The 22,885-nt window shown below is 45.8% G+C and overlaps 1 protein-coding gene across 1 annotated transcript; it reads left to right on the plus strand.

Annotated features, from left to right (window-relative positions):
• The first annotated feature begins 941 nt into the window (after window positions 1–941).
• Window positions 942–22,680, plus strand: ENDOD1 (endonuclease domain containing 1). Its single transcript, XM_030200216.1, has 2 exons — window positions 942–1,252; window positions 21,194–22,680. Exons 1-2 carry the CDS (start codon window positions 959–961, stop codon window positions 22,271–22,273), a joined length of 1,374 nt encoding a protein of 457 aa, XP_030056076.1. The 5' UTR covers window positions 942–958; the 3' UTR covers window positions 22,274–22,680.
• The last annotated feature ends 205 nt before the right edge of the window (window positions 22,681–22,885 follow it).

Genomic DNA, 22,885 nt, shown 5'->3' on the forward strand with positions numbered 1-22,885 from the left:
GCTTCCTAAAGGACAAGTGCGTAGACCATTATTAAAATGGACTTGGGGAAAACCCACTGCTTATTTCTGGGATTTGTACTTTTTGGGGGTCTTGTCAGGTATTTGTGACCTGGATTGGCCACTGTTGGAAACAGGATACTGGGCTTGATGGACCTTTGGTCTGTCCCAGTATCAGGGGCGTAGCTAGGTGGGGCCACAGGGACATGGGCCCCTGCAGATTTAGCCCTGGCATCCCTGCTTTCACTCCCCCCCCTGCCACATTCTACCCCCCTCCCCCCGCCGCCGTCAAGTACCTTTGCTGGCGGGGGTCCCCAATCCCTGCCAGCCGAAGTCCTCTTCAGTGCCGGTCTCCGGCGCGTTGCTGATCTGGATTCTGTTTCTGTAAGTCCTGACGTCCTGCACATAGGCTGAAGGGGACCGGCTGGGGAGGGTTGGGGACCCCCGCCAGCAAAGATACCTGGCGGTGGCAGGGGAAGGTTAGTGGCGGAAGGAGGGGGCGGCAGCGGCACCAGGGGGGGGGGTCAAAAGTGGCTTGGGGGGGGGGGTCAGTGGCGCCGGGGGGGGGGGGCTAAAATGTGCCCCTCACCTCGGGCGCTGGACCCCCCTCCCGCCGAAGTCCCTTTCCAGTATGGCAATACTTATGTACTAAGGGGAGCCAACTTTTCAAAATAATGGGGGGTGCTAAACCGAATAGAAATGACCTCTCCCTGGACACAATCAAGGAATTTGCTCAATATTGGGGGTGCTCAAGCACCCACAGCGCCGGCTCCATTCTGGCAAGACTAATGAACCCAGGAAAGGGGGTGAGAAGCCCCTCTTCTCATCTCTCGTTTTGTGCAGCTCCTCTCCTGATCTCTCCTTTGGGCACGCCCGCACGCACTCCTGCAGTTTCAGATTTCACTTCCCCTGCGAGGCTGCGCCTAAATTGCTCTGGTGACTGCGGGCAGAAGCAGGTAGGATGAAGTCGGTGCTGGTCCTGGCCGTGTCCCTGCTGGTCCACCCCCTGCTCCTGGGGGCCCGGATGCTGCAGCAAGGCGAGGGGGGCTTCGCCGAGTGCAATCACTTCTTTCCCGGGGAGCAGCCACCCGAGGGCTTCAGCGACGATTTCTCTGTCCGAATCTGTCAGATGCAGGGCGGGGAGCAGCGCTTCGCAACGCTTTATAGCACTAGGGACAAGATCCCCGTGTACTCGGCCTTTAAGTACGGAGAGGCGGCGGGGAACGAGGCCAGGACGTGGCTCATCGAACCGCAGGTGAGTGAGAGACTCCCGCTGCCCGGGGCAAACGCCAAAAGAGGCATCAGTCCTCCTGGCTTACTCTGGTATAACGCTGCACACTACCTACACGCATTGTGCTTTCCTATTGCGGTATAACGCTGCACACTACATACTTTATAACGCTGCACACTGCCTACACGCATTCTGCTTTCCTATTGCGGTATAACGCTGCACACTACCTACACGCATTGTGCTTTCCTATTGCGGTATAACGTTGTGCTTTCCTATTGCGGTATAACGCTGCAGACTACATACTTTATAATGCTGCACACTGCCTACACGCATTGTGCTTTCCTATTGTGGTATAACGCTGCACACTACATACTTTATGACGCTGCACACTGCCTACACGCATTCTGCCCTCCTACTCCGGTATAATGCTGCACACTACCTACAGGCACTCGAGGGTCCTTTTACTAAGCCGCATAAGCATCTATGCGCACCCAACGCGTGCCAAAATGGAGTTACCGCCCGGCTACCGTGTGACTCTTGCGGTAATTTCATTTTTGGCGCGCATCCGATACGCGCGTCTGAAAATATTTTTGTTTATTTTCGGACGATTGTAGCGGACGGGCGTAGGTCATTAGCGTGCAAATTCTTTATCACTAGGACTACGGCTGGTGGTAAAGTCTCAGAGCCAAAATGGATGCATGGCAATTTTGATTTTGCTGCATGTCCATTTTCGTTTAAAAAAAAAAAAAAAAGGTCTTTTTTTACAGGTGCGCTGCAAAATGTTTCTGTGCGTGCCTAAAACCCCGTGCCTAGATGACCGCAGGCCATTTTTCAGCGCCTTTGTAAAAGGACCCCTCTGTTTTCTTACTCTGGTATAACGCTGCACACTACATCCACTCTAAACCATCACAAAACAATGGGAAGCATCAATAAAGATTGGAAAAACAGTATCAATCAAAATCATATAACACAATCCCCATATCTCTCTATATAAAAGGCAACCCCAACGTTCTGAAGCCTCCACGGAAGTTGAGGCGCCCAAAATATCCGGTGTGCCCTGGAGTGTCTGCTCCGCCCTCGCGTCAAAACGTCATGACGTCGAGGGCGGAGCTATAACACTCGAGGGCCGAAACGCGAGGCGAACGCGAACCCCGAACAAGTAACTCAAGTAGCTCTGAGGGACGGAGGGAGGGGGCCCCTTGCTAGCGCCCGTTTCATTGCACTCAGAAACGGGCATTTTTTCCTAGTATCACATAATGATGGAAATTATTCAATGCACAAAGTGCTGTTAGAAAAATTTTTGTTTTAAAGTTTTTTTTATGTGCTCACAAAAAGGACAAATATGTGCAATGATTAGTAGCCGGTGGACTGTTCAGTCTGTGATAGTCCTTAAGAATACCTACGAGCACATAAAAAGCTTCAAAACAAAAAAACGTTTTGTGCATTGAGAGCATTGAATAATTGTTATCATTATGTGATATATGGGGACTGTGTTATATGATTTCACTACTTGCACTCAGCAGGGATACATGGATGCTTGAAATCAGTTTAAGGGTAGGGCAGTAAGGTGTAGGAGGACTCGGGGTGGAGTGCTTTTGACAGTTTGAAGCCTGGGCAGGGTGTGCCTGGGCTTAGCCTTGCAAAGAAGATGCAGCCCTCCTGGGATGGAGCCAGGCAGCGGCACAGTCACACATTCCTAGGACTAGGAGGGTTAAGTGTAAGGGCTGGTTTCACAACAAGCTACTTTATGAATAATGCTCTTATGCTCAACCAGGCACAATTTATGAAGTGAAATTAAATATTTAAGATGGCTGTAAAGAAGTTTGAAAATATCTTTGTATCTCACCCAATGGCGTAGCCAGACACCCAATTTTGGGTGGGCCTGGGCCCAGGATAGGTGGCAGAATAACTTTGCCCTGTCCCACAAGTGATTTGGTCTCTCCCTCTCTTGCCTGCATGCCATTTGGTCTCTCAAACACCCTCCCTCCCTCCCTAGCATGCAGCAACTAATACACACTGCTCATGTTGACCCCACAGCCTTCCCTCTGATGCAACTTCCTGTTTCCGTATAGGTGGGAATACATCACAGAGAAGGCTGTGGGGCTGGTGCGAATAGTATGTATCAGTCGCTGCAGGCGAAGATCTGCTATTTACAAGGTATGCAGGAGGGACAGTTCTGAGGGAGTTTTTGGCTGGTGAGGCTTGGAGATCCCTGCCAGCCACATCATAGGTGTGCTGCTACTGGGTGGGCCTGAGCCCAAAGTGGATGGGCCTAGGCCCACCCAGGCCCACCCTTGGCTACGCCACTGATCTCACCCTCCTGTAACCTTCCGATTTCAACCAGGAAATCACTTAATGAAATTTAAGCAAACTCCCGATAGGGAAAATACACACACAGTATTCAAAATCCACTATCAAAAATTGGTCCCTAAAAAGGGAAAAAGAATCATCTGCAAAAACTGACCATCAGAGAAAATCAGATGATTTCAAAAACCGTTTAAAAAAAAAAAAAAAAAGAATGACAGGTGAGTGACCATACAAAACAAAAATACAAAAGTGGAGAAGAATCCAAAATTTCAAAATCTACATCCAAAAGCAGGAGCTTTTGTGTACCTGGGAGCTTTTATGTGAAGTTCACTTTAGTGCCCCCTAGGGGGCTCCACTGCTCTGCTGGGATGTCTGTGTGATCAGTCTACTTAGAATGCTGCCCCCTCCCCCCATACATCTTAATGGCTTGATTTTGTGCATTTTTCACTTGGACTTTTTTTTTTTTTTTTTACAAAAATGGTCCAAAAAGATAGACACTGAGCACAACAAGTCTAGCAAATGGCCATTTTTGGAAAAACAAGAGGCGTTTTTCAGGTTTGAAATGGCTATTTTGCTACTGGATTTTTGGATGCTTTCTCCAAATCTTCCAAAGTCAGATTTAGACGTCATATCAAAAATGCCCCTCCACGTGTCTGGAGAAATTTCTGTTTAATAATTGTCATGCAAGAAAAAAAACCCAGTTACCAATAGCAATTAGATACTACTACAGTCTCTCTAAGGAAACAGGTACTTAGTTACTAGTAACATGTTTACAGTTGGAACGGAGGCCTTGGGAAAGTATATTGACATTAATAAACCATTAAAAAAAAAAACAAGATGCCATTACTCCTGGTGATGGTGTCACAGTCTTCTATTATACAAGTATATGAGCTTAAGAGGATACTCGTTAATAATACAACTGGAATAGTCCCCTTCAACAATTAGTGGTCTTTAATCTTCTATTCAAATAAAAAGGAAAATATGGAGGAAAAAGCCTCAAAAAAGACACCTTTCTCTGTGGTGTTGCTTTCTCGTTCGAGGAGCTGTCTTTATCATCACAGGCCAAAAAAACCTCCAACCTCCTCAGGCCATGGCGTTTGGACAGCAGCATGCACAGATAAGTATTATTTTGTAAATTCACTACAGTTTAGTGGTATAGAAGCATTCACATAAAACTTGAAACTTAAAGGAGATTGGAGGTTTTTTGGCCTGTGATGATAAAGACAGCTCCTTGAAAGAGAAAACAACGCCACAGAGAAAGGAGTCTTTTTCAGTGGCGTTCCTAGGGGGGCTGACACCCGGGGCGGATCGCTGATGCGCCCCCCCCCCCCGGGTGCATCACGACCCCCCCCCAGTGCATCGTTACCTGCTGGGGGGGGAGGTGCGCGTCTGTCAGGAACGCTCGTTCCCTGCTCCCTCTGCCCCGTTACAGGAAATAACCTGTTCCGGGGCCAGAGGGAGCAGAGAATGAGCGTTGCCGACTGACGCGCAGCACCCCCCCAGCGGCGTGCACCCGGGGCGGAACGCCCCCACCGCCCCCCCCCCCCCCCCTTAGTACACCACTGGTCTTTTTTGAGGCTTTTTCCTCCATATTTGCTTTTTGTTTGAAGAGAAGATTAGAGTAAAGACCACTAATTGTTGATGGTGCTACAGGGGGCCTGGGCCCCCGCAGATTTCATCTGGGCCCCTGGTTTGGCTGGCCGCCAGCCGAAGCCTTCTTTAGCGCCGGTGTCCGGTGCAGCCGCATTCACTGCCCTGCTCTTCTTTCTTCTTGCTCCTCCTGTGTACACTGACGCTCCTTTACATAAAACTGAGGAGCGTCAGCGTGCATAGGAGGAGCAAGAAGAGCAGGGCAGCGAATGTGGCTGCGCTGGAGACCAGCGGTGAAGAAGGCTTCAGCTGGTGGGGGTTGGGGACCCCCGCTATCAAAGGTATTTGTTTTTGCGGGGGAAGTAGCAAGGAGGCAAGGTGGTGGGGGGGGCGAGGAGGTGAAGCGTGGTGGGGGACGGCGAGGCAGCACTCAAAATGTGCCCCCAACCTCAGGCTCTGGCCCCCTCCCACCGTGAGGTCTGGCTACGCCCCTGGGTCACAGTGACATCAGATGTGCATCGTATGTCAGTGTTCAGATCTAAAGCAAAACAGCAAAAGTAGAGGCTGACAAATGCACAAACCAATAGGGAGATAATATCAAAAAACAGTTTATTCAGAATATTCATATCAAGGACCCGACACGGTCCGTGTTTCGGCGCCAAAGCACCTGCCTCAGGGGTCACAAACAACTTTCTACAAAAAACACAGGACAAATTGAAAAAAGTTTTTAAAACATAATGTTAGGAGATATCATATAAAATATTTCTGCCTTAATAAACATATAGCCAAACATCTATAGACCTTCATAATAGTATTACACATTTGTAAATATATAATGATAAATTATGTAAAAAAAAATTTAATATAATTAAGTGAGCAGATTTTATGGACAGAAAAACACCAAACAATGAAAAGTGATAACTGTTAAATAATGACTGATAAATGAAAGACATAGGTCAGGCTGATGAAACATCGACATATCTACATATATATTTATCCTGATCTGATGGTAAAAAATACATTTATACAACTTGAACAAGTAAAATACTTCAAAACATCATGATCCGACACCATTTAAAACTACATTATATTTACATATTAATTATAAATATAATTCAATGAAATAATGTCAAACCTCTGAGAAGAAGCTGATTGGCTTGAATAATTCCTTTATGTATGCACGTGTATTTTACTTGTCTATACATGTTTGGCTATATGTTTATTAAGGCAGAAATATTTTATATGATATCTCTTAATATTATGTTTTAAAAACGTTTTTCAATTTGTCCTGTGTTTTTTGTAGAAAGTTGTTTGTGACCCCTGAGGCAGGTGCTTTGGCGCCGAAACACGGACCGTGTCGGGTCCTTGATATGAGTATTTCTGAATAAACTGGTTTTTGATATTATCTCCCTATTGGTTTGCGCATTTGTCAGCCTCTACTTTTGCTGTTTTGCTTTGACTCTCCATGGAGGCTCCTCCTGTCTTCTTGGATTTAGTGTTCAGATCTATACAGGGAAGTACCAGTAAAATGTCGATTTGATATCCCCTAGGAGAATCACCCTGGAATGAGGCAAGATTAAAATGTGAAACTTTAGTGTGTGGAAGAATGGAATTGGTGAGGAGGGGAAGGACAATGTAATCTATAAGAAAACGGGCCTGGGAAAATAAAATTCAACTCCCTACGTTCAACTAGAAAGTTTTTTAAAAAGACATTACGGGGCTCAGATAGAGGCACAAGCCGTCGGGTGCCACCAGTACTCCAGATTGGCATTTTTTAGTACTGTGATGAAAACAGAAATTCCACATTAGCTGCTGCATTGAACACATAGAAGGATAATTTCTGTAATATCCCCCTATGTGGCACCTGTTCTGTAAATACCGACCAAAAAGAAAGGTGAGAACCCCTACGTAAAAAGAACCGAGAGCCAAAGTATGGGTAGACCAAGGAACTTCCAGCAGCCAAGTGTAAAAAGCACTGACAGTTAAAAAAGTCCTGATACGGGGCCATGTTTCGGCAAGTAACCACCCGCTTCAGGGGTCACAAATGCTCTGTCAGGTAAATAGTCGAATAAGAGAAAGTTGTGAAGCAACATCAGAATCTAACAGCAGCAGTGAAGCATATACGAAAACTGTAGATCAGCTGTTCACCTCAAGGTTAAAACTGCCAAACACAGCCCGTGTGGAGTCTTTTTAACTGTTGGTGCTTTGTCAGTAAAGGAGCTTTTTACACTTGACTGCTGGAAGTTCCTTGGTCCACCCATACTTTGGCTCTTAGTACCAAAGCAGTGAAATATTTGTAGTCCCTGATCCCATCTTAGGCATAATTTGGGGTAGGCCTGGGGGAGTTGCACCCTCTACCCCATATGATACGGATGTTAATGCAGAATTGGTCCTTTTCCCTCCACTGTCAATATGATTTCTTTACCTTCTCCCCCTTCTCCCTCCAAAAATTAGGTGGGCAGATATAAGGTTGCCAATTGGCTGGTATTTAAATGGTCAGGTTGGCTGCCAGCAAAGCATTAAAACAGGCAACAGAAAAGCCATTTTTTTATGCCTTCAATCTCCCTGCCCCTGGTATCCAGCAACTATCTCTTCCTTCCCTCCATCTCACAGAGGGATATAAGAACATAAGAATAGACATACTGGATCAAACCAGTGGTCCATCTAGCCCAGTATCCTGCTTCCAACAGTGGCCAATTCAGGTTATAAGTACCTGAAAGAATCCCAAATAGTGGCAAGATTCATTCTACTGATCTCAGGGACCATGTGTTTCTCAATAGCAGACTATAGACTTTTCCTCCAGGAACTTGTCCAAACCTTCCTTAAACCCATATACACTATCTTCTGATACCACATCCTCTGGCAACGAGTTCCAGAGCTTAATTATTCATTGAGAGGGTCTTTTAGAAAGCAGCGATAAGCCCAACGCAGCTTACTGCTTGCTAATCCAGAACTACCGCTGGCCCAATGCAGCTGCTGACAGTAGGCACTCTGGAATTTTTTTTTCTGTAGCACAGTGCTAACCCAGTGGAAACCGGGCATCGCCACACGCTGCAGGATTACCACCAGGCTACCATGCGTAAAGGTAATTGTTCCCCGCCATATGGCTACATGGTAAGGGTTATCTTACCACTTGGCCATTTTGGGAGAGGAGGTGCATTTTACCCTTCAGGGGTAAATACCGCAGGGCCCTTTTTCCCGCAGCTTAGTAAAAGGACCCCTGAGTGAAAAAATATTTCCTTCTGTTCATTTTAAAAATAGTATCATGTAACTTCCTTGAGTGTCCCCTAGTCTTTGTATTTTCTGAAAGAGTAACAAAATTGATTTACGTTTACCCGTTCTACACCACTCAGGATTTTGTAGCCCTCAATCATATCACCCCTCAGCTGTCTCTTTTCCAAGCTGAAGAACCCTAACCCCTTCAGCCTTTTCTCATACGGGAGCAGTTCCATCCAATTAATCATTTTTGTCACCCTTCTTTGAACCTTGTTCTAATTCTGCTCCATCTTTTTTAAGATACGGCAACCAGAATTGCAGATAATTCTCAAAGTGTAGTTGCATCGTGGAACAATACAGAGGCATTATAATATTCTGTGCCCATTTTCTATCCTTTCCTAATAATTACTAGCATTCTGTTTGCTTTTCTGACTGCCAGTACACACTGAGCAGAAGATTTCAGCGTATTGTCTACAATGACACCTAGATCTGTTGCTTGGGTGCTGACTCCTAGGGTGGAACCTAGCATCAAATAACTATGAAGTGGATTATTCTTTCCAATGTGCATCACTTGTCCGCATTAAATCTCATCTGTCATTTGGATGCTTAGGAGTTGGGTGTTTCTTTGGCAAAAAAGTTAGCAATGGTAACTACACTGATGATTCTACCCAGTGCTGCAGGCCCCATATTGTGCAGGAATAGGAGTGTTAGAAAGCTAGGACAGTAGTGTAGGGAGGAGTTCTCCCGGGGGGGGGGGGGGGGGGAGCAATTTAATGTTTTGTATTACCCAACAAAATGCTGCAGTGGAGGAGAATAACAGTAGTAACAGGCAGCAGTGAGTGGCTAAACAGTACAGGGGCAAATGCCCTTCTTACCCCTACACCCATGAGCCAGGATAAGACTCTTTAGAAATTTGAATTTCCCTTCTGGAGCTCCGTGACTGGCAGCTAAGGTTTCAGGAAGACACACAAAACACAGAATCCCTTCTATCTGAGGGAATGCGGCCTGGGCTCTCCGTGCTGAGTGGGCCTGCAGTCTTGCTGGGGACAGCAGGAGAGTCTGTGCTTGAACGCCTGAGTGGGAGAACTATGCCAGAACATAGTTCAAATCCCCAAGAAAGACACAGAAGACCAAGCTTAAAAAAATATTTTGCTGCCTTGTTTTCTTGGAGTTCTTCCTCAGGATATTTGCTTTCCTAAGAGTTGCTGAGCACTGAATTCTAGCTGAACAGAGAAGGTCTGCAGTGGCACAGAACTACTACTACTACTACTTAACATTTCTAAAGCGCTACTAGGGTTACGCAGCGCTGTACAATTTAACATGGAAGGACAGTCCCTGCTCGAAGAGCTTACAATTTTTCTTATCTATTTATGTATTTAAAATTCTTTTCTACTGCCTACTTACTTCCAAAAAAAACAATCAAAGCAATGAACACCACAACGTGCCCTACTGTACCTGAATGTAACTCACCTTGAGCTACAGCTGAAAGGTGTGAACCAAATGCAAGTAAATAAATTCAATAAAACAATTCTAAATACAGTAAAAACACAATCCCCTTCATCTGGTCAACATTCACTCCACAGCAGCAAAGAGAGCGTCCCTCCTCCCATACCACTCCCTACCTCCCGGAATAGCCAGGTCTTCAACTCAGCCCCCCACCCCCCCATCATAATTTATGGCCTTTTGGCAACTCCTCAGGCAATGTATTCCATAATTCTGCGACCACCATTGAGAATGTGCCCGACAGCTTAGCTAAATATTCCTACCTACTGGACCGTAGCTGTCTACTGAGCATAAACCAATCCAATTTTCTTGCCAAATATCCTGGACCCTCATCACATGGGACTTGAATTCCCCCAAATAGTAGCTCGAACCAAATCCTTACCTGTATCAATAACCAGGACTTGGAGCAGAGGGTTTCAACAAAGGTAGGGATTAAGCCGCAGGTCCCTGGCACAGCTCTCTAATGAATGGGCTGTGAGAATTGCTGATTAGTCTGCCTTGCCACTAATGTGAATAAATGTCTAAAATACCAATATTTCTGTGTGTTGTTCATGCCTAAATCTAGGTGGCACACACAGAATTTCCTGCACTGTGGGGCCCTTTTATTTATTTCTGTGTTACATTTATATCCCACATTTTCCCACCTATTTGTAGGCTCAATGTGGCTTACATAGTACCGGAGAGGCGTTACAGACTCCGATGTAAACAAATACAAAGTGATGTTGTGGTAAGATAAAGTTCATGTGGCACAGCCACACTAGGGAATCGTACAACGGAAGAGTTGTGTTATGTTCATTGCGTTCTTTAGTTTTGTTGTGTTGCAGAGATCAGGCATTTATGTTGGATCGGTAGGGTATGCCTTTTTAAACAGGTTAGTTTTTATTTTTTTCCGGAAGTTTAGGTGGTCGTACGTGGTTTTCAAGGCTTTTGGTAATGCATTCCACAGTTGTGTGCTTATGTAGGAAAAACTGGACGTGTAAGTTGATTTGTATTTGAGTCCTGTGCAGCTTGGGTAGTGCAGATTTAGGTACGTTCGTGGTGATTCGGATGTGTTTCTAGTTGGTAGGTCGATCAAGTCTGTCATGTATCCAGGGGCTTCACCGTAGATAATTTTCCAGCTTATAATCGAAAGTAATCGCCGGCTATTTCCCGACACAAATCGGGATATGGGCGCCGATTTCGCAAAAGCGGCGAAAAGAGTATAATCGAAAGCTACATTTGTGATAGCTTCGCCGCTTTCCCTTCGCCTCGCCGGCGAAAGTTCAAAGGGGCGTGTTGGCGGCGAAGCGAAGGCGGGACATGGGCAGGCTTGGGCGTGGCTACCAGATGGCCGGCTTTCGCGGATAATGGAAAAATAAAACCTGGCGATAAGCAGTATTTCGCCGGGTTTACTTGGTCCTTTTATTTTCACGACCAAGCCTCAAAAAGGTGCCCCAACTGACCAGATGACCACCGGAGGGAATGGGGGATGACCTCCCCTTACTCCCCCAGTGGTCGCCAACCCCCTCCCACACTAAAATTATTAAAATACAAACCTTTTTTGCCAGTCTGTATGCCAGCCTCAAATGTCATACCCAGCACCCTGACAGCAGTATGCAGGTCCCTGGAACAGTTGTTGTTGGTTGCAGTGGACTGCAGAAAGGCAGAGCCTGGCCCATCTCCCACCCTACCTGTTCCACTTGTGGTGGGTAATGTTGAGCCCTCCCAAACCCCCCAAAACCCACTGTACCCACATGAAGGTGCCCCCCTTCAGCCCTTAGGGCTAGGGTAATGGTGCACACTTGTGGGCAGTGGGTTTTGGGGGGGGGGATTGGGGGGACTCAGCACACAAGGGAAGGGTGCTATGCACCTGGAAGCTAATTTGGTTGTTTATAATAGATGTTTGAAATGCCCCCTAGGGTGCCCGGTTGGTGTCCTGGCATGTGAGGGGGACCATTGCACTACAAATGCTGGCTCCTCCCATGGCCAAATGCCTTGGATTTCGCCGGGTTTGAGATCGCCGGCAGTTTTTTCCATTATCGCAGAAAAACAAAACTGGCGATCTCAAACCCGGCGAAATCCAAGGCATTTGGCCGGGCCACACCGTATTATCGCAAATAAGATGGCCGGCCATCCTTTTTGAAAATACGGTTCCGGCCAGCTGTTGCGCCGCCGCCAAAATAGATCGCCGGCGACCTATTTCACCGGCAATGTTCGATTATTCCCCTCTTTGTCAACCAGAGTGCAGATTTTGAAAGCAATGTATTCTTTGATTGGGAGCCAGTGTAGTTTTTCACGAAGGGGTTTTACAAAGCCGCGCCAAAAAGTGGCCTGCGGTAGTGTGGCTGCGTGTATTGGACGCACTCTGGACCATTTCTCTACTGCATCTGGAAACAAGGGGGGGATTTTGAGCTAGGAAATGAACGTGTGGCAAAATTAAAACCAGCGCGTGTCTATTTACAGTCTGATTCCTTAACGCCACCCATCGATTTAGCAGTAAGGGCTCACATGTTACCCGCGTGGTAACCGACCAACGCGTGCCAACTGCCAATTACTGCTGGAAACACCCCCACGGTAGAAAATAGAAAATTATTTTCGACCATGGGTTTTCAGCTTGCTTCAAACTCGAAATTACCAGCTGGCACATGCGCTAGCCAGGTGGTAATACCGATTTGACGCACTTGCCTTTGTAAAAGGGCCCCTGTATCCTTTAATGGCCACAATCATTTGATGAAGTGGAGGAATAGAGACTTTTCAGTTCATCACTGGAGTGTTGGAAATAAGCTGCCTATAGATTTATATTTGGAACAGAACTTTCTATCCTTTTAGAAGCAGCTAAAATCTATCCTCTTTCCATGAAACTGGTTAGATTTATTATGATGGAGAAGGAATATTTTGGATGGTGCCAGACTGGTGGGTTGTATGGTTAAGGTCCATTCTGAGTGTGTGCATTGGAATTTGGAAATGAGTGTGTTAGGGTAATTATGTTAGTGGGTGTATGTTGTTTTAACCTTTTATTTCATAAACCGCCATAAATGACTTTGGCTACCAAGGCAGTATATAAGTTGTAAATGAAATGAGACACAGAAGATGCCCTGTATAGCAACTGGTAAATTCACTGTTAGGATTTTGAAAGCATTAGCTGGCTTTCCCATGCTCCTGCAGGAATTGCAGTCATTCAGGCCAAGGTTCTCCTATTGCTGTAAAAATATTTTTCAAATAAAGTTGCTTTTTTTATAATGGTGTTTTCAAAATTACAGCCTTCTATGGCAAGTGAGCACAGCATTATTTACTGTGGGGGTTTTTTTCAAAGGGCTGTGGTCCTTTCTAAAGAGAAGCAATTGATATATGTTTTTCATGTTGCATATAATATACATAGCACTAACTGAATACACATGGATTAAATCACTGTGTGGTGGGTAGGTTTGGAAAGTGTCACTATAGGAAGAGACTGGTAAATGAGTTAAAAAGTAGAAGAAAACTGATAGAATTGATCGCTGAGCCTAAGGAGGTTTTATGACAGGAGACGGCATGATTTTAAAAAGTTGAAGCCATCTCCCCCACACAGCTGCCATATTCTGTAACCCCCCAAATATTTACAGATGCTATTTTGTGGTTTATGACTGCCTATTTGTGGGGTTTTTAAAAATTTGATAGCTTTTTTATTTATTTGAAAGGTTTTTTTTAACCTTTTGGGGGGGGTGGGGGGGCGGAGTCTCCACAACTCAGCCCTGAGGCTCAGACACAGCCAGGGCCTTTCTTAAAGCTGCCCCCTACAAAAATCAAGCCTCCTGTGTCTCCAAAAACAAGTCTGCCGCTACGGAGAGCCCACACCCATGTACTGCAACTCACACCTCAGGACCCCGCAGACATTAAAAAAAACCCTTGGGTGGGGGGGGGGAGGTGGGGGGAGGGATTGAAGGGGGGAAGGGTGGTTCATAAATTACAAAAATGGATAAATGTTGAAGTATAATAAGTTACTGTTCTAGCATTGATATTGTGTTGGTAACTATAGGATGCTAGAGTTATGTACATTGTTTGTACCAGACTTTATGGTTCTGCATTGAGTTACATATGTATTGTATTATTTATCAATGCTTAATAAAGACTTCTTTAAATTTAAAAAATACCCTTGGGTTACATATGGGAAACTTTCAAATAAAAAACCACACACATAGGCAGTCATAAACCTCACAAGTTTGCTATTGTTTTCAATAGCATCTACGAAAGTTTGGGGTCACACATTATGGCAGTAAGCTCCACCTACTGGCTTCAGCCCACAGAATGGGCTAGATAGTCTCATACCGTCTCTTGTCATAAAACCTCCTTGGCTGAGAGAACATGGGCAGGAAGCAAGGAGGTTTGATTGACAGCAGGAGACAGCATGATGTCAAAAAGTTGAAGCCACTTAGGTTAGTCTGTGTTTCCCCTTCCTCGTGTAGCCATCGTTTTGCATACACTCAAAACAAAGTAAACAAACCTATGAGCGCTTGCATCCAGGTTGTCATTCTTTATTGTTGGTAGCATTTTTATTTAATCTCACTTATATTTTCAAACATGCCAGGTTGTGCAGCATATGGAAATTAATGCCGACTAAGGGCAGAGGTGGCCCAACCATTAGGCCACCTGAGGCAGGGGCCTCAGGCGGCTCTCTTCAGGAGAGGCATCTCCCCACTCTTCGGGGAGCGGCATCTCCCCCTTCGCAGTGTTTACCTTGTAATGTTCCAAACCTGGCAGCAATTCCCATACGCTGCCCTGCTGCTGGCACCCACCTCTCCCCTTTGCTGTGGCCACCTCTCTGATGTAACTTCCTGTTACGTCAGAGACTCGGTCAGCCGGGTTTGGAACGTGACAAGATAAACGCCGTGAACGGGCTGGAGGTAGAAAGGGGGGCAGCATCTCAGCCCAGGAGGGGGAGACATATCGGCATGGTGTGGGGAGCAGAATCTTGGCCCAGGGGGGACAGCATTTCAGCCTTGGGGGAGGGGGTAGCATCTTAGCTCTACATCTTGCCTTGGGCAGGCCCTGAATAAGTGTATTCTATAAGTGGCGCCTAGATTTAGGCACAGTATATAAAATACGCTTAGTTGATATCTCAGTGCCTAAATCTACATGCCTCCATTTACACCAGTGAAAACGTGGCGTAAATCCTGGCATGTACATTTGGGCGCAGTGGGCCATATTCTGTAACTATGCATAAATATCAGAATGCCTATGAAATGCCCATTTCCCCGCCCATAACCACGCCCCTTTTGCCTGCAAGCAAAGTTATTCACACTGCATTACAGAATGAGCTTAGCGAATTGTGTGTGTAAATTCGAATTATTGTCAACTAGTGCTCATTATTGCTTATTTAAGAGCTGTTATCAATGCTGATTAGCTTGTTAAGCGAACTACATTCCGCACATTGTTATAGAATGCACTTGGATTTTGGCGTGGATCTCTAGGAGGGGCATAATCGAACTGGGTGCCCATCTTTAAGGGCGCCCATCTCTAAGGACGTCCCGGTGAAGGGGCGGGGCATCCTGTATTAGCGAAACAAGATGGGCGTCCATCTTTCGTTTCGATAATACGGTCGGGGACGCCCAAATCTTGACATTTAGGTCGACAATCTTGATATTTAGGTCGACCTTAGAGATGGGCGACCTCGGTTTTCGCCGATAATGGAAACCGAGGATTCCCATCTCAAAAACGACCAAATTCAAGGCATTTGGTCGTGGGAGGAACCAGCATTCGTAGTGCACTGGTCCCCCTCACATGCCAGGACACCAACCGGGCACCCTAGGGGGCACTGCAATGGACTTCACAAATTGCTCCCAGGTGCTGAGCCCCCAAAAACCCACTCCCCACAACTCTACACCACTACCATAGCCCTAAGGGATGAAGGGGGGCACCTACATGTGGATACAGTGGGTTTCAGGTGGGTTTTGGAGTGCTCACATTTACCACCACAAGTGTAACAGGTAGGGGGGGATGGGTCTGGGTCTGCCTGTCTGAAGTGCACTGCATCCACTAAAAACTGCTCCAGGGACCTGCATACTGCTGTCGTGGAGCTGGGTATGACATTTGAGGCTGGCATACAGGCTGGAAAAAACTGTGTTTTTTTTTTGGGTGGGTGGGGGTTGGTAACCACTGGGGGAGTAAGGGGAGGTCATTCCCGATTCCCTCCGGTGGTCATCTGGTCTTGGGAAAAAAGGGACCAAGTAAAGTCGGCCAAATGCTCGTCAGGGGTGTCCTTTTTTCCATTATCGGCCGAGGACGCCCACCTGTTAACCACGCCCCCGTCCCGCCTTCGGTACACTGCCGACACGCCCCCTCGAACTTTGGTCGTCCCTGCGATGGACAGCCGTTGAGGACGCCCAAAATTGGCTTTCGATTATGCCGATTTGGGCGACCTTAGGAGAAGGACGCCCATCTCCCCCGATTTGTGTCAGAAGATGGGCGCCCTTCTCCTTCGAAAATAAGCAGGTAGGCGTACTACATAGAATCCGGAGGTAAATGTGCAATAGGGAAAAAATGGAATCGAAGAGGGTTTCTCCTGACTGTTGCTGCCTCCTAATACATGGATTTGGATTTTATTCATGCCTTTTTCAGTAGATGAGTTACATTCAGGTAAAGTAGGTATTTTCCTGTGCCTGGTGGGCTTACCGTGTAGGGGGCCAATGCAGAAAACTACTGCAAGCAGAAGTGCATAGTTATTTATTTATTTTTAACATTTTCTAACCCACTTATACCTAAGCGGTTTACAAATACATACATACATAGTACATAATAATGCAAATACAAACTTCATCAGTTGGTACCTACCTACTACTACTACTTATCACTTCTATAGCGCTACAAGGCATACGCAGCGCTGTACACCATACCAGGGGCGTAGCTACGGGTGGGCCTGGACGGGCCCAGGCCCACCCACTTTTGCTCTAGGCCCACCCCAACCCAACAACATCGCTGCCGGGAGTGTTGCCTGCCTGAAATTCTTCTCCCCGCTGCTGCCTCGGTCCCTGCAGCATTCTTTTTTTTCCGCCCGTCGCCAGCAGCGCTACCATTCACAGAGGCCGCTCCGCTCCCCACTGCAGCGCCATTCGGCCCTACGAAAACAGGAAGTGCATCAGAGAGGGCCGGATGGACGCTGCAGGGGGGAACGGAGCGGCCTCTGTGAATCGTAGCGCTGCAGGCGACGGGCGAAAAAAAGGAATGCTGCAGGGACCGGGAAAAGACCACAAGTGTAACAGGTAGACTTCTTTGTTTGCTTGGAATCATTCTGAATAGCCAGTGGCTCCCAAAAGCCAGTCAAGAAATGTATTAATTTGAAGGTTTCACTACCTAATACGTTTTTGTTGTTATCCTTCACTTCCGTGCATGCAGCTGGACTAACACAGCATCCACATTGCTTCTTCCAGTTTAATAAGTGTAAAGACGCCTGAAATCACCTTGCTTCCCCCTTCAAAATAAGTCAAATAAAATCAGGGCACTGTAAATGTTCCAGAAAATTGAAAAGCGATCTGATACCTGCGGCACAGATCCAAACCTGTCATTCTGAGGATTTCAATGAGCTGAGACTTCTAGAAATAGCAAACTGGAGGCGCAGGATAGGAAAGGAAACTGAGCTCATTTATGTCGGGAAGTCACAAAAGTGTCACACTGCAAGAACTGCTTTTAAGATGAGGACCTATACTGTGATAGCACACCAGCAACGGGGAGAAGAATTTCAGGCAGACGTTCTTCCAGAGTTGCTGCACAGTGGGGTAAGGAGTGAGGGAGAAAGTTGGACATGGGATGGGAGGGAGAGATGCAGAAGAAGAGAGAGAGAGAGAGAAAAAAATGTTGGACATAGAAGTAGGAGAGAGGGTGACATGTGGGAGTAGGACAGGGGCAGAAAAAAATGTTGTGCCCATCCAATTTGGGCTCAGGCCCACCCAAAATTGGCTGTCTGGCTACGCCACTGCACCATACACAAAAAAAGACAGTCCCTGCTCAAAGAGCTTACAATCTAGATAAGACAGACAGAACAATTAAGGGTAAGAGAATAAAGAGGAGATGATAAAAAGGACAGGGCAAGTGAACAGTGGTTAGGAGTCAAAAGCAGTGGTAAAGAGGTGGGCTTTAAGTTTGGACTTGAAAACTGCCAAAGAAGGGGCTAGACGTACAGGCTCGGGAAGTTTATTCCAGGCGTGAGGTGCAGCAAGATAAAAGGAACAGAGTCTGGAATTAGCAGTAGAGGAGAAGGGGACAGGTAAGATAGATTTATCCACAGAACGGAGTACCCGAGGGGGGGGGGGCGTAGGGAGAGACAAGAGTGGAGAGGTACTGGGGAGCGGCAGAGTGAATGCACTTATAGGTCAATAATATACCTCACCTTAATCCCCCATCAACACATAACAGGATGCTAGGAATTATTAGAAGAGGGATGCAAAATAAGACCAAGATGTCTCTGTGTCACTCCATGGTGCTACTTCACCTTGAGTATTGCATTCAATTCTGGTCACCATATATCAAAAGATATAGTGAAATTAGAAAAGGTTCAAAAAAGAGCAACCAAAATGATAAAGGGGATGGAACTCCTCCCATATGAGGAAAGGTTAAAGAGATTAGGGCTCTTCAGCTTGGGAAGAGACAGCTGATTGAGGTGTACAAAATCCTGTGTGGTGTAGAATGAGTAGAAGTGAATCGATTTTTCACTTTCTCAAAAAGTCAAAGACCAGGAGAGGGGGGGGGGGGGGGGCACAATAAAATTACATGGAAATACTTTTAAAACAAATAGAAGGGAATATCTTTTCACTCAATGAATAGTTACGTTCTCAAACTCGTTGCTGGAGCATTTTGGTAACTGTGGTTAGCGCATCTGGGTTTAAAAAAAGGTTTGGACAGTTCCTGGAAGAAAAGTCCATAGTCTGTTTGAGATGGACATGGGGGAAGCCGCTGCTTCGCCTGGGATTGGTGGCCTGGAATGTTGCTACTAATTGGGTTTCTGCCAGGTACTTGTGACCTGGATCGGCCACTGCTAGAAGCAGAATACTGGGCTAGATGGACCATTGGTCTGACCCAGTATGGCTATTCTTATGTTCTTAACAAAAAAAACCGCACCACGGGCCTTTAAAAATGGAACACAGTTCTTTAATGAATGAGCCTTGAGAAAAAGACCCGACACGGGCCGTGTTTCGGTGACTAGCACCTGCGTCAGGGGTCACATCCATTTGGATACAGAAAGTGAAAGTGCCTTGGTGCTTTGTAGCTTTTACTATATGAGACGTGGGGTAAGGAATAATATATTGTAGAGGAATATATTTGAGTTATTCCCCAAGTTTTCCACGTCATCACTGTGACCCCTGACGCAGGTGCTAGTCACCGAAACACGGCCCGTGTCGGGTCTTTTTGTCAAGGCTCATTCATTAAAGAACTGTGTTCCATTTTTAAAGGCCCGTGGTGCTGTTTTTTTGTTTGGACTTTAGTTTGTACTTCGTTCCCTCTCTTTTGTTATATTCTTATGTTCTTAACATGCCTCACAGTTGAGCTCCACCCCATGGCTTACTGTATCCCAAAGAATAGTTCAAACATTTTATCCCAACTTACCATCTTTGCACATCCTTCCATGAAGCAGCTCAGCTTCCTCAAAAAAAAAAAAAGCCTGCACAAAAAAAGTGCTTCTTCAACAACTGCTTAAATTGAGGTGTACACACGCATTACTGAGCGAACAATACACAAAGGAGTTCAGTGCAGAAATTAACTTCATATGGTGCATACTACAGTAAAATGAAGGCCATCAAGTATTCCTCTGCAATGCGCAAAAGTAAATGGGTTTTAACACACACACAACCCAAGAAATTCACTGCCAGGTCTGAGGCAGCATAGAAGGTTTAGTTGAGAGGATTTAATGCCAGTTTTTCAGATTTACTGCAAGCCTTTTCTTTTTCTTTGACTGTGACAAGTACCAGCAACGTATGCGCAGAACAACATTTCAATTCATGTGCAGATGTGTGCTGATACTTTCGTTTATTTCAGACATGTGTCCAGTGGAGCCAGCCTTGCTGCAGAATCTTTGGCCCATGTGTCCCCGATTAGCAAGCAAGCAAGTTCTGCACACTCATTAGCCTACTGCATTGCTCCATGGTCGGACCGCACCTTGAGTATTGTGTTCAATTCTGGTCGCCGCATCTCAAGAAAGATATAGTAGAATTGGAAAAGGTGCAGCAAAGAACGACTAAAATGATAGCGGGGATGGGACGACTTCCCTATGAAGAAAGACTAAGGAGGCTAGGGTTATTCAGCTTAGAGAAGAGACGGCTGAGGGGAGACATGATAGAGGTATATAAAATAATGAGTGGAGTGGAACAGGTGGATGTGAAGCGTCTGTTCACGCTTTCCAAAAATACTAGGGCTAGGGGGCATGTAATGTAGTAAATTTAAAACAAATTGGAGAAAATGTTTCTTCACCCAACGCATAATTAAACTATGGAATTCGTTGCTGGAGAACATGGTGAAGGCGGTTAGCTTGGCAGAGTTTAAAAAGGGGTTAGACGCTTTCCTAAAGGACAAGTCCATAAACCGCTACTAAATGGACTTGGGAAAAATCCACAATTCCGGGAATATCATGTATAGAATGTTTGTACGTTTGGGAAGCTCGCCAGGTGCCCTTGGCCTGGATTGGCCGCTGTCGTGGACAGGATGCTGGGCTCGATGGACCCTTGGTCTTTTCCCAGTGTGGCATTACTTATGTACTTAGGAATATTTTCTTGTTAATCTTGTGGTAGAAACTGCACACTTAGCCATCGTTTCATGGCTCTACCACATGGCTTTCTGCATTGACCCCTAAGTTTGTACCTGAGGCAATGGAGGATTAAGTGACTTGCCCATGGAGGATTAAGTGACTTGCCCAAGGTCCTTTAATCCCAGGATCAAGACCTGCTGGGAGTAGGGTGGAAAAATGCCCCCCCCCCCCCCCCCCCATCTGAGTTCTTACTTTGATTTTATTATTTTTGGACTATTGTACTCCCACCTTCGATATATTTGTGGAAAGGTGTGGAAGAAATTAAAGTGTTATATTATGTTAGAGTCAGGCATTCCTGTGCTATACCTGACCAGTTTTGCTTCATGCTTTTCAATCATCTCTTGAAGGTACACCTAGTCAGTTGGGTTTGCAGGATTACCGCAATGAATATGCATGAGATAGATTTACATACACTGGGTCTCCTTCAGGAGAGGGTTGATAAGCATTGCCCTACAACTATTTATAATGCCGATATCACTGTCTTAAACTCTTCCTCATGTCAAATGTGTTGCCGATAGTATTTGCTAGAGACATATAAATGTCTCGTAACTTGCACCAGAGAAAAATGTTCCACTCGGTAACTTTTCACTCTCATTTTGCAGTTAGATGACCCTGACAGCAGCTTTGGGGAAGTGATGAACGAAGCAGATGCTGCAAACAGTGTGGATGGTCTTGGAAGGCAACAAGCGTTGATCGAAGATTATGCGTCTTCCGGTTATCAACCACAGCCTCTGAATCCCAGCTGCATCGATAAAGATAATTCCCAAACAGCTACCTTCACACTTACTGATGCCGTTCCAGTGATGCAAGGCTTTGCAGAAGACTGGTCAGCTGATGTTGAGCTAATAGGAAAAAGGCTGATGCAGCTCTGTGGGGATAACCTGTACTTTATAGCAGGGGCTGTGCCTTCGGATCTCAAGATGAAAGACAAAGTATCAGTGCCTGAGTTTCTTTGGTTGGCAGCCTGTTGTAATACTCCTGAAGCATGGTCCATGGGATTTGTTAAAAAAATGGCTGACAAAAGCAGTCTAGAAAGTGTGACAATAGAAGAGCTTGAGAAACGACTCCCCGTTGGAGCACAGGTGTTCATGAGCAACTGTAATGGGGACTCCAGAACTGCAGAGCAACAGGAAATAGTGCAAACGATAAGTCAACTAAAGTCTACTCAGGCCATGCCAACAGGACCCTTCTTCCGGACTATCCAGTTCATTGCCCGTATTCTCTTTGGGATTGTGAAAAGTGTGTTTTATGTGCTGTGGTTCATTGTCAAGCAGTTTTATAACCTTGTGGCAGGAAGGCTCTGCAGCCTGTGGAATGGAGTTACTACTTACATCGGAGGAATTAGCACGGTACTTTTCAGCATTCCTTACGACATCCTACGTGTCATAGGAAATGTTCTCTGTGGCATTGTAAAAATCCTTAACAATGTGCTGACAGCAGTGGGTACAATTGTCAGCGTGCCTGTTAACTTTCTCCTTGACATTGCTAGCTTCCCCGTCTACACTATCTGTGCGGTTCCAACTGTTGGTAAAGACATTGCCAGTGGAATCTATGGCAGTTTCTCTCTGATTATCAGTGCTGTTGTAGGCCTTGTGGATTGTTCTCTTTGTGTTGTCTGTTATGGGCTTAAACGGTTTATTCAAAGGTCACTTGGACAGACTGAAAGCTATGATGATTCGTAGTGATAAAAGCAGACTTGTGGATCTGGAGTAATATATTTTGTGTACAGAGAGAACATTTTCCAGTTCCTGGTCAGCCACTGTCAAATTCCTGTGGTACCTACCCATTCTTCTACTGTGGTTCAAGTTGATCTGCGTTTGGTATTCTGCAATTCTACAGGACCTCGCTTGGCATGGCTTAATAATGCCCGCTTACTGCAAAGTTTTGCATACCTAGTTGCTCAAGAAGTCCTGCACTTTCTTCTTCTGCTATATTTCTTCACTGCTTGTATGCGAGGAAAGTTCAGTGGCTGAAATCTTTACCGAGAACAAAGCAGTTAGATCATAGGAACATTTGCCTATCCATTTGCCCAGTGGTGTTATAGAGGAAGAATACATTTAGCTTGACTGTCCTTTGCTCACGCCTAAAGGAAAACAGGTTTTCTGAATCTTCTGGTGGCATTTGTGAATCAGATATTTTAAGCATCTGAAGTAGCCCTGCATTGGCTGAATACTACAAGCAAGAAGGGACCTGATAAGTGGGGTAGTTTGCACAGCTTTGTACAACAGTTTGACTAAGAGCAGGTGATGGCTTTGGGGATAGCTTGGGGTGAGAGGAGCAGAAGATTAGGGCCA

The sequence above is a fragment of the Microcaecilia unicolor genome, chromosome 4 (genome assembly GCF_901765095.1).
Source record: "Microcaecilia unicolor chromosome 4, aMicUni1.1, whole genome shotgun sequence".
Taxonomy (NCBI): Eukaryota; Metazoa; Chordata; class Amphibia; order Gymnophiona; family Siphonopidae; genus Microcaecilia; species Microcaecilia unicolor.